Genomic DNA, 17,110 nt, shown 5'->3' with positions numbered 1-17,110 from the left:
GGTGAGTGGTGATGATTAACTGCCTTCCTCTAGTCTTACACTGCTAAAGTAAGGGAAGGCTAGTGCAGATAGCCCCTCGTGTAGCTTTGTGTGAAATTCAAAAACAAACAAACAAACAATTATAATTTGGATTGTAATTCTGCAAAATTTTGTGAAATGCACACTTTGTCCCTGCAGTGCACATTGGGTTATGTGATTAAAACTTTTGCATGAAGACATGACAATGAAAAGTTAAAACAAGCATATGTAAGAAGAACAATGCAATGTTGTGTTTGGTTGAAAATGGTGTGGAATATTTTTCTTGCTTCTGCAAGACTGGGAAGATATTAAGAACAAATATCAGTATCATAACAACCTTGGTCATCATACAATGTCTAGTGGCCTTGATTTTCAATCTTATTAGAAAATGTTCAAAAACATTCTGCATTATTATATAAGAGGTGTTTATAGGAGAAGAAACGAGCTAGTGACAAAAAAAATTATGAAATGACCTGTGCCTAAATTCATCAGCATATCCAATGTAAAATGTGTGGGACCAGTTGAAAAATGTATGCCAACTGATATGTAACATCTAGGAGAAATTGTACAGCAGAAATAGAAAGAGATATTGGTTTATAGTTGTAACAAACTATTATCGTGTGACAATTGTCAAGTTACAAAGAGTAATTATTGAAGTACCAGGATTATGCAGTCAGTGGAAATAGTGCATAGATCACCAATGTGAAAGTAAGAAAAACAGAGACTTGTGATGATAAAATAAAGTTTTGCATTTAGTAAAGGTTTTCTGTGTACAAAGATTTGTTCATAAGAAAACTCTTCATAAACTTAAGTTTAATTATTTGCGGGATTTACACACTTCAAATATTTGGAAACACTTTTAAGGTTTTAGAACATTAATCTTTTAAACATTATGACAAATTATTAAGAAGCTGAGGGTTATTCCATGTTTTCTATCAGGGCTGACTTGACTACTTTGTTGAGCTGACTAACTTACTATATATTAAACCTAGCTTTTATACATTTAATGCATGAGCATGTACTGGATAGAACTGGTTAGGTAATCTTTAGTTTTCTTAAATACTTTCCTAAGAATCTTCCTCCCAAGATCTGCATATCCTATAGGCTATTTCTCTTCATTACTATTAAGGACAATCTTAGTGAATGGTATTTTGTTCTCCACATACTTAGCAGTAAAGGATACTAATCTCCAGCCATCAAAGCAACTGATTTAGGAACTTTCCTTTTATTAGGAACTTTCCCATACTTTTTTTTATTACTGCTATCTAACCAGGTGTTTACATACTTTTGGATTAGGTTGTTTGATATAATGTATATACAAAGTGTGAAGGAAGTGGAGCTTTAATCATTTAATTTTGTTTCATGTTACTTTGATATAGATATAGTCCTGATCATTCAGCTCCGTTTCTTTTTTTGTTAGAAATATAAATTTTAATGTTTGGAATTTTTATAGATATTTCAAATGCAACTTCTGATAAGCCTGTTACAACATTTCAATCATTGCGTCCAAGGCTGGTGAACCTATTGACTAATGCTTTACAACATGAGACCGATTCTGCTAACACTCAGATGCTTCTTGGTGAGATATCTGATGTTCTTTATTTTTAGAGAAACTATATAGATAATGTTTTATGTGTGATTTAAATCATTTCCAGAGTAAGTACAATGAGTTAAAAAAATAGATTTTCATGCTAATAATCATGTATATATTAGTTTTATTTGTATCTCAAACACTCATGTGTTCTTCATAAGTTGAATATGTAACTCAGCTGGTGAACAGCACTTTAAGGTGCTTAAAAGCTTGTGCTTTAAATATACCTTATTATATACACGAAGTATGTCTGAAAATATTTGTTTTTACCTAATGCATTTGATATTCCTGATTATATACAAGAAGTATGTCTGAAAATATTTGTTTTTACCTGATGCATTTGATATTCCTGATTATATACAAGAAGTATGTCTGAAAATATTTGTTTTTACCTAATGCATTTTGATATTTCTGATTTCAATTAGCTCATAGTTTTTTTGTAGAATGTTGCTGTGTGCAAGATGTGTTAAACATTTTCTAGACATACTGTTCAAAATAGGAATAACCCATTGGAGTAAGATAAAAACGGGAAAAAATGCATGAGTCTTAAGCTTTATTTTTCTCCAAATATTAATGATAAAAATATAAAATACTGTCATAAAATGATGTATAGTAACACTTTTATCCCATAGTTGACACTTAAAAAAAAGGTTCTTTATTTAGATGCGAAGAAAATGCACATATATATATATATATATATGTACCACTATTTATGTATGTTTGTGTGTGTGTGTGTATATAATAAAAACAACCAACTTACCACAACATATAGTAGTTGCTTCTCATGAAGAAGTATTACACAAATAAAAGTGATTACTGGAGCAGAACCATTGGAGTTTATAAATAAAGTCTATTTTCTAAAATATGGCATTCCACACCAGTAATAGCTGCACAAACCTACCTCCAAGATGTGAACAACACAATAAAGACCGAGGTATCTATGTTAAAAATTACTACTTACTTTTTGATTTTATAACTGTATGATAAACATAAAAAGCACTGATCCATATTTAGTGCAGGACAGAATAGTGGGCTGACCAAGTGGATGCTTAGAGGCTAGACAAGGATGCATTGATATTTAAACACTTTTGCCCACAAATTTCATAATTACTGATGTGGCTACATCCAATATTTGAACACCAGAAAGGTAATTGGTAGTAACTAGTGTTTTATATTCAGATGATAAGTTCCCATTCACAGTGAGTGTCAATTGAGTATTTGGAGTTTGCTCTTCAAGAATAATGTTTTGGATTTCATAAGTAAAGCTTATCTTTATGAACTGTTTTTGCTATTATCATATAACGAAAATTGTAAAAAATAATTTATGTTCCAGTTATGAGAGAACTACACAAGTAGACTAATTGTGATATGTAATTATGCATTTTGTTTTCATTTAATTTATTTCCTTCTATGCAAATTTTGACTTTGAAACAAAAGCTTTTCTATCCCTACAAAAAAAAACTACAACTCTTAGCTTAATCAAATGCACGAGAATTATAGATCTTGCTTATGTCTGTGACATAGGAGAAAGATATTAACAATCTTGCAATGAATGATAATAAATTATGTGAACTATATTTAAAATATAGCTAAAACAAATAAAGGATAGAATATTCGTGTTTAGTATCTCATATCATTATGGATAATACAACATTCTATGTAATCTTATACTTTTGTCTCTGTATATTTTGGACCTTGATCATAACAAAAGCTAATTTTGTCACCTACAAATGACTATCTTGAAGTATTTATTATCTGTACTTAGTCACATGTTAAATAAAATACTTTTTACAATTTACTACATCAGTTATTTTTGTATTGTCACTGATGAGTCATTATAAATGTTTTATGAATTTTGAAAATTTAGTGATTCTATGTCATTAACATCTTTCTGTAACACTGTGTTAAAATGTTTTAGTTGAAAAAGAAATACATTGCTGCTTATGAAATTGAGCATTACATTGTTTGAAATGAAGAAGTTACGAGTAATAACAAAAACAGTTCATATGATTTATAGAAAATACTTCTGCTTTAAGAAAACTACCTGAAACTGCTGACAGTGTCATAAGGGGTAAAACAATATTTACTAATGAAAAAAAAAATGATTGTTGTTAGGATGAAAAACATTTTACTCATCTGAGTCAAATGATTTACAATATTCTTATTCCATTATTATAAAGTTTTGAAAATAAAGTGTATAATGATGTAGTACACACGAAGTGAAATCTGGCTGATATTTGATAATGTTGAAGCATAGGAAACATTGAGAAGAACTGAGCAGTATAATAAGCACATATAAACTATAAAGTCAATAAGAACATACAAGTAAAACATTAATTATATTGTTGCATCAGCGAAGTTACATGACTAGTGTGACGCCACGTTTCTAGAACTATCCTGTACCTTGGCGAATGCTCTAGCATTTACTAGATATAGGGTTGTCTTGTATATAAAAGAGGGTGACAACGTGACGGGACAACAGTGTGTGTGTAGACAGTGAGTAATTGATCTGCAGTCAGAGAGTATTATTGAGCACGTTCGTTGTTATAGCGTTTGTTTTAGCGCGATTGTTGAAATTAAGTGTATCGTAAAGAATAAACCAGTTTTATTAAGTAAGGATTTGTGTCGCTAAAGTTTCGTCGGAACGAAGTTACGGAAAGTTAATTAACAAACGGAGACGTAACAATATGTATTTAGTTGTCTGAAATCTTTTATAAACATTCCATATCCAAATTAATGATTTACCTTGTAATTTTTGTTCTTATCTCATTCAATTTTGATATTGAACTGCTGCTTTGCATATAACACAGTTACAAATGAAATTTATCCCCATCCGATTTCATTTGCCCTTTTCTGGTATTGTTAAACTTAATAAAAAATTGAAGAATATCGTAAAATAGAAACAAAAGTTACTTACGTTATTTGACCAAAACGACGTGTACACGATATGTCAAATATCTCACTGTAATATGAGCAACTACGTTCCATTCAACCTTCCATTATTCGATGTCATTTCCGTAAGTAATGTGGCATATAAATAACATTCATTTAAATTAAATAAGCTTTATTTTTATGCCACATAATCAACACGGAAATATTAAATTTTAATACTTCCGTGTAAATTAAATATAATTCATTTAAAAGTCGTGAATACCAGTAGGTTTACTAAATTTAATGTGACGATACTAATATTTTACCATATTTTTCCTTTAACTTTACTGTACGAATTTGTGTTAATATGTTTGTAACGGAACCTTTCGAAGTTCCAACTAGTAAAAAAATAGTGTTTTTATCTACCTTTCCTGCACCACTCTCTCCGCTGATCACGCAAGATTGGTTTATGTTTTTATTCTGTAAACTAGAGTAGGCTGCTTCTGATATAGCAAACACATGGGGCTCTTGGTGTCCAATCTTCTGACCGTTATAGTTGAACACCCAGTCCTTTAAAATAATAATAATTACGAAATTATTCAAAGCGTTTACAACTATAATATACATATGACTTACTTTTATTAAATCTATTTTTTTTTCGAATTGTATTCAAAATAATTATCAACAATCAAATAGCCAATACCTATTTTACGAAAGTTCGAAAAACATAACATTTGTTTGTTTTTTATTCACAGTTCTAATATCAAGTGATTTTTCAACACTTAGCTTTGTGTAATGCAATTTCAAAACAACACTCATCCATTATAAATCACAACAAAAGCACAAAAGTATTAAAATTTACTTACCAAGTCATAAATATCCAGTTCTTTGTATGGATTTACTGCAACAAGGATTGTGCCAGTGTATGTCTAATAGTTAAGTCTGTTAAAAAACATATCAGTGTATAAATAGAGAAATCACAACATGTCCCTGTCAGCTTTACTCACTTCTCAGGAAGCGGCATACTCATAAAAATGGATATATTGTCTAATAACAATAACCGTATATATATATATATATATTATATATAAAATTTGCCTATAATTACATTTCTGATCATTTTTTGCAAAATCTACCTAGAAATACTCAATTTCAAAAGTAATTTAAGGTAATGGATATGTGCTACATAAGTAATTTAAGGTAATGGATGTGTGTTATGTACTATAAATCGTAAGATATCAACACCACAGGTTTGGAAAAATGAATACCAACCCATTTCAAAAACATAAAAAAAAGAACGCAAAACGTTTACAGAAACTTCTCAGACATTAATCAAAATATTAGAAAAACTGTTTTTTAAAATTAACACAAGTTTTTATTTGTGTGAACTTCTCGAACATTGTTAGGCTGATAGTTGATACAGAGGTTCGAAAATTTAGGTGCTCGATCTGATATATATTAATTAATCTGACTTTGACTTCATTGCAATAAAGCTGTTTAATACAATGTGTAGGAAAAGAAATCTTATTTACATACTTGATATATTACTAATAAATCTAAATGACTTAAACATAGTTATTAAGCCTAAAACATGCAATAAACCCGCAGAAAAATGTGCTGGTCGTAGTGTAACCACAAGAATTATTAGGTATAGATATAACAAACACCGTCGCGCTCTGCACACATTAATTAGACAGTGCTGTGGCTGAACGTTTTGTTGACAAACACTGTATAATTGATGTGGCTTGTCTCCTAGCAGCAAACATTATTGCCCATTGTCTTCTGAAGTAACAGCTTTTGTTTTATGTCTTTCTCAACAATGAATACAACTCTTCAACTTACAATATAAACTTTAAACTCTTATGGTAACTTTTACTTTTTATTACATTTTCAAGTGTCCGAAGTGAAAAGGCGGATACTTGGCTAATAACTGATTTCGATTATCAATACAGTCTCTGGCTTGCACGCATGGATCCTTCCGCCCCCCGCCATATCTAAATTGAACACCACATATACATGCATAGTATGTATACAGGTCACTTGCATGCGTGACGTTACGTTTTCCGGTAGTTTAAAAACTGTTATACCATCGTGCACTTCAAGGACATGAAACGTTCGATATCTTTTTTATAAAATGATTTTAAAACACTAAACGTATACCGTAGTATAAAGTTTACGCATTATGTTAACTATTCTTTCTGAGCCTAAGATAAAAAATAAATACTTCGAACTCAGTATTCGTACAAGTCAATGAATGGTGTCTCAACTAAATAAGATTTTATTAATATCAAAACATGGAATTGACAAAAACAATTATACCTACTTTTATTATATAAAACTCATGTGTAGTATTTAACTTCAACTACATGTAAAAGCAGTTGTAAGCGAATCTCGTACTTTTCAAGCGTTTTTTTTTCATGTGCTTTTTCATCTTTTTAAATAAAAAAGTAAGAATATCTGTCTTTTAAGAAATATACATACATCCCCTTTACAGTTGTTCCGTTTCTACATAACATTTTTTTTGTTAGAAGTTAAGCACAAGGTTACACAAATTAATTATCTGTGCTCCGCCCACCACGGGTATCGAAACCCGGTTTCTAACATTGTAAGTCCGCAGTACCACTGAGGAGCCTCTACATAAAACCAATCAAAACATTTAGGACATCTAGACTTGTCAATAAGCGTTTATATACCCCAATTTGTACATATTTTGGAATTAAATGTTGCATAAAAGATATTCTACCTGAATAATTATGACATTCCACTGATACATAACTAAAATAGTAGTTTAAAAGAAATGGCCAAATGGGGAAGTTGCCCATCACGCCGGTAACTATGCAGCCCAAAACACTCTTAACAAACCAGAATCTTTTTAAATCGCCTCAGACAATATAGCTGATTTAATCTGTGCGATATAGCCTATTTAAAAATGGCGTATTATATATTTATAAACATACACATTTCACGTGTTATAGGAGAAATCCAGATGCGTGAAAGATACAAAAACTAGTTCCGGGTCGATTTAAGTGTCGAGTTGTTAACAGCATACATGTGAGCTGGTCGATATTACTAGTTTTCATAGAACCTAATAATACCAGGTATGTATGTACACCACTGCCAAACACGTTCAGACAAAACGTCTGCTTCACCTGCTAATCACGTATGACGTAATTCATATAATTTTATCGACTTGGCGAAAGTAGCATTCTAGCATGCTCGTTAAGAGCAACCACTGAAATGGTAGTTGATACAGACAATACCTGCGCAGTTTTGAAAAGATATACTGTTTTCTTATTAAAATTATACTCATTAATTATCTTTAGACACTATTAAATCACAGTGATGGTGTAAGAACTGGCTAAAATAAATGTATATTTTCACTTTTATCTGTGAGTCAAAGAAAATATCGATTTACTTTTAACAATGAGCTTTGTTTCATATTTGTTTGGACACTTTTGTCACAATACTTTTCAGCCTTGAATGTGAATCGCAAAAATAAATTGCATTACTTAAATTATTATTCCGGTGTCTCAAGATTAAAACTAAAGCTCGAAAAACAATATTAAAATATTTGTTCGACTACAGGAACGTTTTTAAAACACTGGATGAGATTCATCATTTCAGGATGCTCACGTACTTGTAGTTAGAAAAATATAGCTCTTACGTAATTTACTAATTCATTGTATGTTCTGTAATCTGGAAGTTTCCGCTCGGCACGGTATATATTCATTAGTAGGGTTAACAGTAACTCGCAATTTTAGGGTTACGTGAATTAATAAATAGGTTTTAATTTCAGACTAGCAATCCCACGATTTTCACTAACCTTAAACTACTGTTTAATTTCAACTTTATTAACATTACTAAAATTGCCATCTTTTACCGCAACGGCACTGTTAAAGAACACGAATTTCTGGTCATATTTACGTGCCCATTCATTCCAGTGGGGAGCCACCTAGAGGTGGATTAAACCTTGAACCTTAAAGTACATAATTACTAGCATAAGAAAACTCAGTATGCCAAAATGATAGAAATAGACATTCAACGAAACAAGTAATCAAATAATCGTTTATTTAAAATGTCAAAAACGTATTTTTACTGTTTTATATCAATTAAAAAATTCCAACTATAAGTAAATGGGTTACTATTTATCATTCCTGTACCTTTAAATTTATACCAGACATCACATACATTACCTTTGACTTTTGTAAACAAATTATAATGTATTTATTAACGACAAATCACACACAATTGTTGAGTTTTATGTATAAAACTGACTAGATGTGCTCAGTTTTAAACGTTTAAAATGATACACAGAGCACTGCCACCGTTTACAAGTTGGCACTTGCTAGCTTTAAGTTATGGATTATTCTAGTTACACAATATTGCCTGTCTATTGATGCAAAAATAACACACAGCAACTGTTCTTGGATGTGGAAATATTGTGCTTTTAATACAACGCTTTTCCGAGCTGTTGAACTATTTAGTTTCTGTTAATATTCATGTTTAATCTCACAAAGATATGTTGTCTGTTAAATGGAAGACACACCCCAACAACCCTAACCTGGCGGCCATTCACTTTCCTAAACACTGGTCAAGATTTCATGTCACCACACCAGTTTATATTGGTGATTTTCAAAACGAGAAAGAAAAAAAACTTTCAACAAAAGCTTTTTTGCAACAACTAAGAAATATAATGTTACGTGACTTTTTAAAATTATAAAAAAGAAAAACTTTCTTCCAACGTGTCGATTGACCGTTTCTTCTCTGTCTAATTCTAACCACCCTAGTTCTTTGAAAGTATTAGTAAACCCTTTATAAAATAATTTTAATCCGTATATGTATATATGCCAGTAGTCTATAAAATACATACAAGAGACAGGGCGGAAACATGCCACCCTATCCTGGCAATCTCGGAAATGTGGTCTAGAAACGGGAAGTGCTGGGAATTACTCGCAAGACTCACCCTAGATTCTACTAAAAAAAAAAAAGAAAAAGAACGAAAGTTGGTCGAAGTCGTCAGAAAACCTATAATGTAGGTCATTATTTGAAGATATATGTAAAGTTTACTGACACTTTATTATGTGACGTCATGTTTACAATTGTGTGGTAAATAGTTAGTAGTGGAATACGAAACAGTGTGCTGTTTTTGTTGTTCAACGACCTATGAGACGTTGGTAACATACGGAAGTACCGTACAAGATTCGTGCTTGAGATAGTATCCTCTTAGCCAACATTTGTTTTGTTACCAGACCGTACTATAAAATAATATACCACGAAGTTGGGCTATGTACTTTCAAGCAACTTCTACATGTTTTATAAACAGTGTGAATTGAGTAAACCGTTAGATTATGCTATCTAGATATGACAGCTATGACAATATTGGACAATATTTCACAATATTAATAATAAAAAAATATTTTACAAATTTAATGTATATTTTACGCAGTTAGATGCATCAGTATATTAAGTTTCGGCTTCGATGTTTACAGAAACAAAATACTCCAATTTTGATACCCGTTAGTTAAGCAGTACTACTTAAATTGGTGGATCAGCATTAGAGTTGAATTGTAGCATAAAACAAATCAAATTTAAAATAGATCACCTGTATAGTAACCATTCGTCGCATACACCCTAAAGAAATACACGAGGATTTCAATTATAAAAACTCTGATCCACTGGCAATTATTTTCCTTGTGGTAAACATTAAAGTGTCATATAAATTACACCCAGCATGGTTGTGGAGTTTTTTAAAAACTTGTTTTCCGAGGAACAAAATGGTAATAATATTTACATGCCCCCTCCCCCCGTCTCTCAAAACATATAATAGAAGTCGAATATAACTTTTTAAGTTTTTGCTTTTACTTAACAGTGAATAGAGCCTATAAAATGCCATTGGCGATACACACACACATATATAACAACTTAAAAGTTTTTGTAATTCTTATTAAGTTATATATTTTCCTAGAGCTGGCAGTCAAGCTTTACTATTCTCCTACTGTAGATAAAAGCAACGTACTAATATATTTTGCATTGATTTAAATACACTTGTTGCTGTATTTGTGAATAAACTGGCATGTATATTTGTATATATATAGTTTTGGTTTGAAGGGCGGATCTTTAAATGTTCTTGTGTGTATTATACTTTAGCAATTCAGAATTTTCAAGAACTTGCCTGTCTCCCCAGAAATTTACCCGAAGTGTTTACCAAGCAATAGAGCATGTGAAAAACAAAACAAAAAACTACTTGTCCAACACACAAAGTATAACGGGAAAACTTGTCTCTCAGAAAAATCCCAGGCGTCAGCGGTATGAATTCCATACCACCAATCCCAGATCTGACGTCTGTGAGTTTTAACTTTGTTTTTGTTGGATACTGTTGTTCGTATACGCCTAATTTACGTCCTTACTATTTTAACAAACACACATAAAGGATACATATATTTTATCCTTGTCATATCTCACTTTTAAATTTGTGTTGATACCGTTTTCATCAATATCACTTATCACAGTCATATCTGGAACGCCATCTTCTGGTCGGCGTCCTAAAAGAATATTTATAGAATTTAATGAACAGGCAACAAAAATAAAATACGACATCAACGATAAGTATGTTAGGGTTATAACAATTTTAATATTTATAGCTCGAAGCCAGAATTTACAAAAGTATAATTTTACTATTTTAAGTACTTTCTAGTAAAAATCATATCAACGACTGCTTTTTTTAACAAATCATTTCCATTCTTTGATGAAGCTATGAAAACATGAATGTTAAGCATCATGTTGCACATACGTCATAAATATGTATTTAATAACTTGTATACTATACGATTATTAAGTATATATCTTTGTAAATGAAATTAAGAAAAAATTTAACTTTAAAAAACGCACAGAACTTACCGCCTTTTACAAGTACAGTGACACGTGCTAGCTGTAAATTTGGAATTGTCACACAATACAGCATACTGCTTGTCTACCGATAAAAACTAACAAATACCAACATTTCTCTAAGATTTTTAAGAGGTGTAAAAATTATGTTGTCTATGTAACTTCGTTTTTAAGTTGTCAAACAAACTAACTTGCTTAACTCTTTTTTTTGTTTGTTTAATCCTTATAAAGATATGCTGTTAATGTCGGATGAAAGAGATAACCTCCGTACAATAACCCAATAACTTCATCTAGCCGAATATTGACTGACTAAAACACTGGCCAATATTTGTTGTCAACACATAACATCAGTTTATATTGGTAATTCTCAATACGAGAGGAGAAAAAAAATACTTCCAATCGTTTTTTTAATAATCGTGAATAATATAAGCCACATTATATTTTCAAGGTAAGCTTTCCTCGCGACAAATAAATTAAAGATTAGATACCGTTCACTGAAGGAAAGGCACTGATACCTTCTTTTGCTATAATCATTATTCAGTATATTTAAAATCGAGTCATGCGATGATTCAAAATACGTCCGAGTATAACAGACCAACGGTGGCACCACATTGACGCCAGGGGTTTTATTGTTCGATAACCCGTCGAAACCGAAAACACAATAAGTAAGCCTGACTGAAAATACAAAGCAACAATGTTACAACTTCAAGTGTAGGTAAAATTTCTTGGTTCCCTTTAACAGTAACAGCAAGAATACGAGAAAGACGCGTTTCTGTAAGAAACTTTTCAACGATTATAAACTTACCATTACTACTACCTGTAATAGACATGCTGATTCGTGCTTCTACTGGTCTACGGTGTACTGATTATCCTGTTCACCAAGTCACATGCCACATGGGTATGGACAGTTACACAACGTACACTACCTCTCTCACCACTATCAAACCTCAAATGGCACTTACGAATTTCCCCGCTCAAAGAAACGGTGTTTGAAGTACTTGGCCCTCTCGCGGCGGAACTTAATCAGCTTTCGTGGAAAGCATGAGTCAGCGATAAGCTGACGATTGTGGTGATTTCATAAACCCTAAGGGCAAAGGACAACAACGGAAATATACTTAACTGTAAGAAACAACACAATTATTCAGACCCTCACATGTTTCAGATTCCTGAGTCAAAAGATAATTTTGTTTTCATTCGTATTTAAGTGTTCACCTAAAATAATGTATTTCGAAACATTAAGAGGACTGTCTGTTTTCTACAAAAAACATTAAGATCGAAAATATCGCTGACAATGACGGTCCACAAATGATGAATCAAATCATTGTAATCAGTAGTGTAGTTGACATATTACGTATTCTTTGTATTCACACATCAGTTATAAGAATTATAAAACAACTTTCTGTTTTGTGACATTGTATACTCCTATATAATTAGACGGTATCAGCAAAAATACGTTAGCTACATTAATTTCTTGGTTAATTGTAGTTTGGTTTGTTTTCAATTTTCCACAAAGCTAGCCGTCTCTAATTTAGTAGTGATAGACTAGAAGGAAGGCAACACCATCCACCGCCAACTCTTGGGCTACTCTTACCAACAAAGAGTGGGATTCATCGTAATGTTATAACGCCCCCACTGTTTGTTTGTTTGTACTTAAGCACAAAGCTACACAATGGGCTATCTGTGCTCTGCCCACCACGGGTATCGAAACCCTGAATATAGCTTTGTAAGTCCGCAGACATACCGCTGTGCCACTGGGGGCTCCCCACTGTTGAAAAGGTTAAAAATATTCGGTAACGGGGATTCGAACTCGCGACCCTCAGACTGCGAGTTGAGTGCCCTAATCACCAATTAAGTTCTTTAAATAAAACAAAAAACACTTTCCAGTTCTTTCCACATTAACCATGTATTTGATAGAGTTTATTTATTTATTAGTTTATTTAATTGTCTAATCAATTTAATCTTTTTGTCTTTAGTTATTCATTCCACATATATCCAAATGCTAGTAGCACGTCTTTCTCGTAACGGTTTCATATTCACCTCTTTGAGGTCCAATAAATAAAACTATAAAAACAGACAAGTTTCATGCCAAGACACTAAAATTTAACTTAATGACTTGGTTAATAGATCATATGTCTGCGGACTTACAGCCCTGTACGAATCTTAGGATTTGCTTTATTTGTATAATATACTCGATTATCATATCTACAGTTACTTCATATATATATATATATATATACAGATAGATATGCATGTGTTGCATTATCAAGTACGTAAGGGCAATTTTTAACTTTGAATACCTGTTAAATAAATGCCAGTGGTAGCATGTTGATTGTTTATACGCCAATTGTATTTAGTTGGTTTATGAATTTTGCTAAAAGACACTTAAAATATATTATGTCACACTCTTAAAGATTTGTTGTAACTAACAGCAGGTGGCTGCCGTACCGGAAAACAAAAGAAATCCTAAACAGAGGTCTACATTCTGGGTGTGTTACACGAACCCTACTGACTAGGTTTAAGTCCTACGTTTCTGCTGCCATCTTCATGGAAATCCTGAGAAGCAATGTGTTTATTGTGGTAATGGCTGGAATTTCATTTTGGGTCTTCTGTCTGCTTGATAGATAGTCGAATGTGTTATCCACACGTCCGGCGTCTCTCCTAAAAGATTTTGATTGGACTATTAGACTATTTGAATGCAAACAAGACAAGTATCCCCCACCCCACCTTTTGGCCGTACGAATTAACCTGGGGGGGGGGGGGGGGTCCATTTAAGTTTGATTCGAAAACTTTTTTTTTTTTTATGTTGGAATGGAATTCAAAATAGTACCTAAGTCACGTGCATGCGTCACACCTGGCTGAGAGTAGAGTCTGAAGATAAAATGACCTTGACAAAATAATCTGCCGGTACGCTAAAATTCTTACCGGTTAACCGTACCTGCTTTCACCACTACAAGGAAAGCATTCAAATAGTAAGTTGATTCAAGTTCTAAGCCAATACAAGTTGAAAACAACCAGCAATTCTGTCAAATACGATCCAGGATCGAATACCAACCACCACAAACACAGTCCTTCTCAAGATTTCCCCGGAAAATGGCAGCAAAAAGGAAAGTATGAACTAGTTAGTAATTAGTAAATCTACTAAAAAAACGTAACTAATTAATAACTTTAACAATTTTATTTAATTAATAGGCTGTACGATCACCAATTAACAGGTGATCGTATTATTCGTATAGCCCATGAGTGGACAACCAAATTTTTTCCTGGTCATGGATGGGGCCAGTCGATCACAGAAATGGACGCATTATTAATAAAATAGAAAATGTTCGCTAAATAAATTTATTTCAGGATTCTAATGACAGTCGAGGTCAATTATAAACACAACGCAAAAGTACAAAAAATACTTTTTCAAAATTACAAAAGCGAGAAATTTCAATGAAAGATTTGGCATTATTTTTCTCTGACCAACTAAAATACACACTATCGATGATTCTACGAGTTGGCCACACATTTTTGCGAAATGGCCACTGGGCTACCTACACAGAGTATAGCCTATTAATCACGAAAATATAAAGAGTTAGCTTGTTTTATTTAGACAATGATTTTTTAATGAAAGATGAGAATTATGCTATTTTAATAATATTTCGAGTCTTTTTAAGATCTTTTAGGTATTATTTTGTGAATACATCATCTTTGGGCATTTTCCCGTTTTCTGTCTTACTGACTATACAGTAGTTTATCGCGGAGGATAGTTAGTTATCATATGGAAGAAAGCAAATTAGATATCTTTGTAGCTCTTTCGGTCCTTGAAATTCTACATTTATTTAAAAATGTAATTTTTAAATTCTTCTGAGTGCTATGTCAGATTGATGTATGTTAGTTTCTCACTCTCAGACCTTTTATTCTGTCCAAACAACTCTGAAGATTTCTGGGTGTTTAAGATATGAAGCATGTACTTGAAACTCTTATACAGTACATATGAATAATGTTTATTCATCACCAATCTTTGAAAGGTTTGGCTATTACACAAACACATTTCTAGTTTGGTTAATTTTGTGGTTTATAAGGTTGTTCATGTACTTTAGTACAAATATCTGGTGAAAATACCACGCCACATAGAACACAATAGTGAATTCTGACATTAATTTCGTTCACTGTTAAGTAGACTCGTACCAGACACTTAACCCCACCATATACATTATTTGTATAATATTTTATCTTTTTTTTTTTTCTTCTTTGCAATGACTTAAACTTAATATTAACATACGTACAAGTGTTGTAAAGCAGAAGGCGTGGTCTAAACTTAGTGTGATACAGGGTTATTTTGCGTTTAGTTTTTCTTTTTTTCTTCCTTTTTTGTCGTTGTTGGAGGTAGCTTTCGACTGACTGTACAGGATCGAACGCTAAGCGAAAAAGAAGAGCTGGATACGAGGTTTCCACATGGTGTAAATTATTTTATTATTATCAGTAACATATCTTTTAACTTTTACGCTGCTGTAGTTCATCTTACGTACTTGAGCGGCAAAATACGTCACTCGAAACGCTATCCGTTTAATCCTTACCTGGTGGGTTTTATACGCAGCGTATTACGCAAACCATCGTGAAAATGACTAAACACTCACCAGGAACGTGTCTGTTTATTAAAATCGAATGAGCTCCTCCAATTCAAGTTTCCAACCTTATTGGCATAATATTCAACTCTCAGCATTTAAAAATAAGAAATTTAGTAATTCAACATAAGAAAAGATGTAAACACGTTTAAGACGTAAAAACAGTCAACTACAACAAGCCTGTTTTTCGAGGAAGTTCTATTATCTGTGTTTGTCATTGTTTGTAGCCCTATTATCGGCAAAAAATATAACGGCCAAGTGAGTGAACTGAATAACTTTTATCTACAGAACATATGAGAGAATTATTTTCCATAAAAAAAAATGTAATCTAATTTTATAAGCTTGGAGTAGGTCCTTAGGCATTCAGCAAATTTCTTTGTCAACTTTAAATGCATTACTAAGTACAAAATTGAGGAAAATTGTTCAAAATTTCTTGGCCTAGTTTTTCACGTTTTTTTTTTCTATGTCTATCATTCAGTTTTAAAAAAACTTATTATATACAATTAACTAGAACTGTTACACAATATATCTGTGACACTGGCGTTTCCGTGAACCCTCGAACATCTAGAAATGTTTAATAAAAGTATCACGTTTTAACCTCTTAAGTTAGGCCTGCTATTGATTTTTGTAAAACCCTATTTTATGCCTCGTTTGTTTTGGTGGGAATTTGCCTTGCAATCCTAATAGGCTTTATGACTAACGCTTTAGAATTACTGGAACTTTGACACTTAATTGTACAATTACAACAAAAATTCCACCACGGGCACTTGAATTATAAAGAATTATGTTGGTTAATTTTATTTACTTATGCCATATCAAAGTAACTAATGTATACAGACAATACAGCTGTCTGCATAATAAGTGCTAATTGAGTGAGAATAATGCTTTAGGCTTGACTCAATTGCATAGACCACAAGAGTAATTCTGAATACCTAAAGCAAACAGTAATTACCCTTCATACGATTCCACAAAACAATGATGTGAAAGACAGTACCTTCCAGACTCACGAACATATTCTTAACGACATTTACGATAGTTATAATATTTCTTCTTACCTTTGTTAAGACAGCGGAAGTCACGCGACGCTGGGAGCATGCGCGCTGGAGTTTCTAGAAGGATCATGACTTATCGAGGAACC

General features: G+C 32.3%; 2 protein-coding genes across 2 annotated transcripts in view; one reads left to right on the top strand and one right to left on the bottom strand.

The window, feature by feature from the left end:
- Positions 1 to 1,626, top strand: part of LOC106461152 (ral GTPase-activating protein subunit beta-like) — a 64,262-nt gene extending 62,636 nt beyond the window's left edge. Inside the window, exon 12 of the mRNA XM_022388018.1 lies at positions 1,472 to 1,626. Within this exon, the coding sequence (XP_022243726.1) occupies positions 1,472 to 1,626 (155 nt within the window). The remainder of the gene's footprint in view (positions 1 to 1,471) is intronic.
- A 3,154-nt stretch (positions 1,627 to 4,780) lies between these two features.
- Positions 4,781 to 12,320, bottom strand: LOC106461151 (unconventional myosin-VIIa-like). The gene is made up of 4 exons (XM_022388017.1): positions 12,171 to 12,320; positions 10,916 to 11,022; positions 5,347 to 5,409; positions 4,781 to 5,050 (listed from the first exon to the last, which is right to left on the bottom strand). The coding sequence occupies exons 1-4, from the start codon at positions 12,193 to 12,195 to the stop codon at positions 4,781 to 4,783; spliced, it is 465 nt and encodes a 154-aa protein (XP_022243725.1). The 5' UTR covers positions 12,196 to 12,320.
- Positions 12,321 to 17,110: the final 4,790 nt, after the last annotated feature.

The sequence above is a fragment of the Limulus polyphemus genome, unplaced genomic scaffold (genome assembly GCF_000517525.1).
Source record: "Limulus polyphemus unplaced genomic scaffold, Limulus_polyphemus-2.1.2 Scaffold906, whole genome shotgun sequence".
Lineage (NCBI taxonomy): Eukaryota > Metazoa > Arthropoda > Merostomata > Xiphosura > Limulidae > Limulus > Limulus polyphemus.
Note: the sequence above shows the minus strand (reverse complement) of the source record. Positions and strands in the feature narration are given on the sequence as shown.

Bases quoted from the DNA above. Each gene is read 5' to 3' on its own strand.
- LOC106461151 (XM_022388017.1), bottom strand. From the start codon at position 12,195: ATGTCTATTACAGGTAGTAGTAATG. The intron at 5,410-10,915 runs GTATCCTTTATG...CTTAACTATTAG, and splicing joins ATGACAAGGATAAAATATAT to ACATACACTGGCACAATCCT. The intron at 5,051-5,346 runs GTAAGTAAATTT...ATTATTTTAAAG, and splicing joins AACTGGATATTTATGACTTG to GACTGGGTGTTCAACTATAA.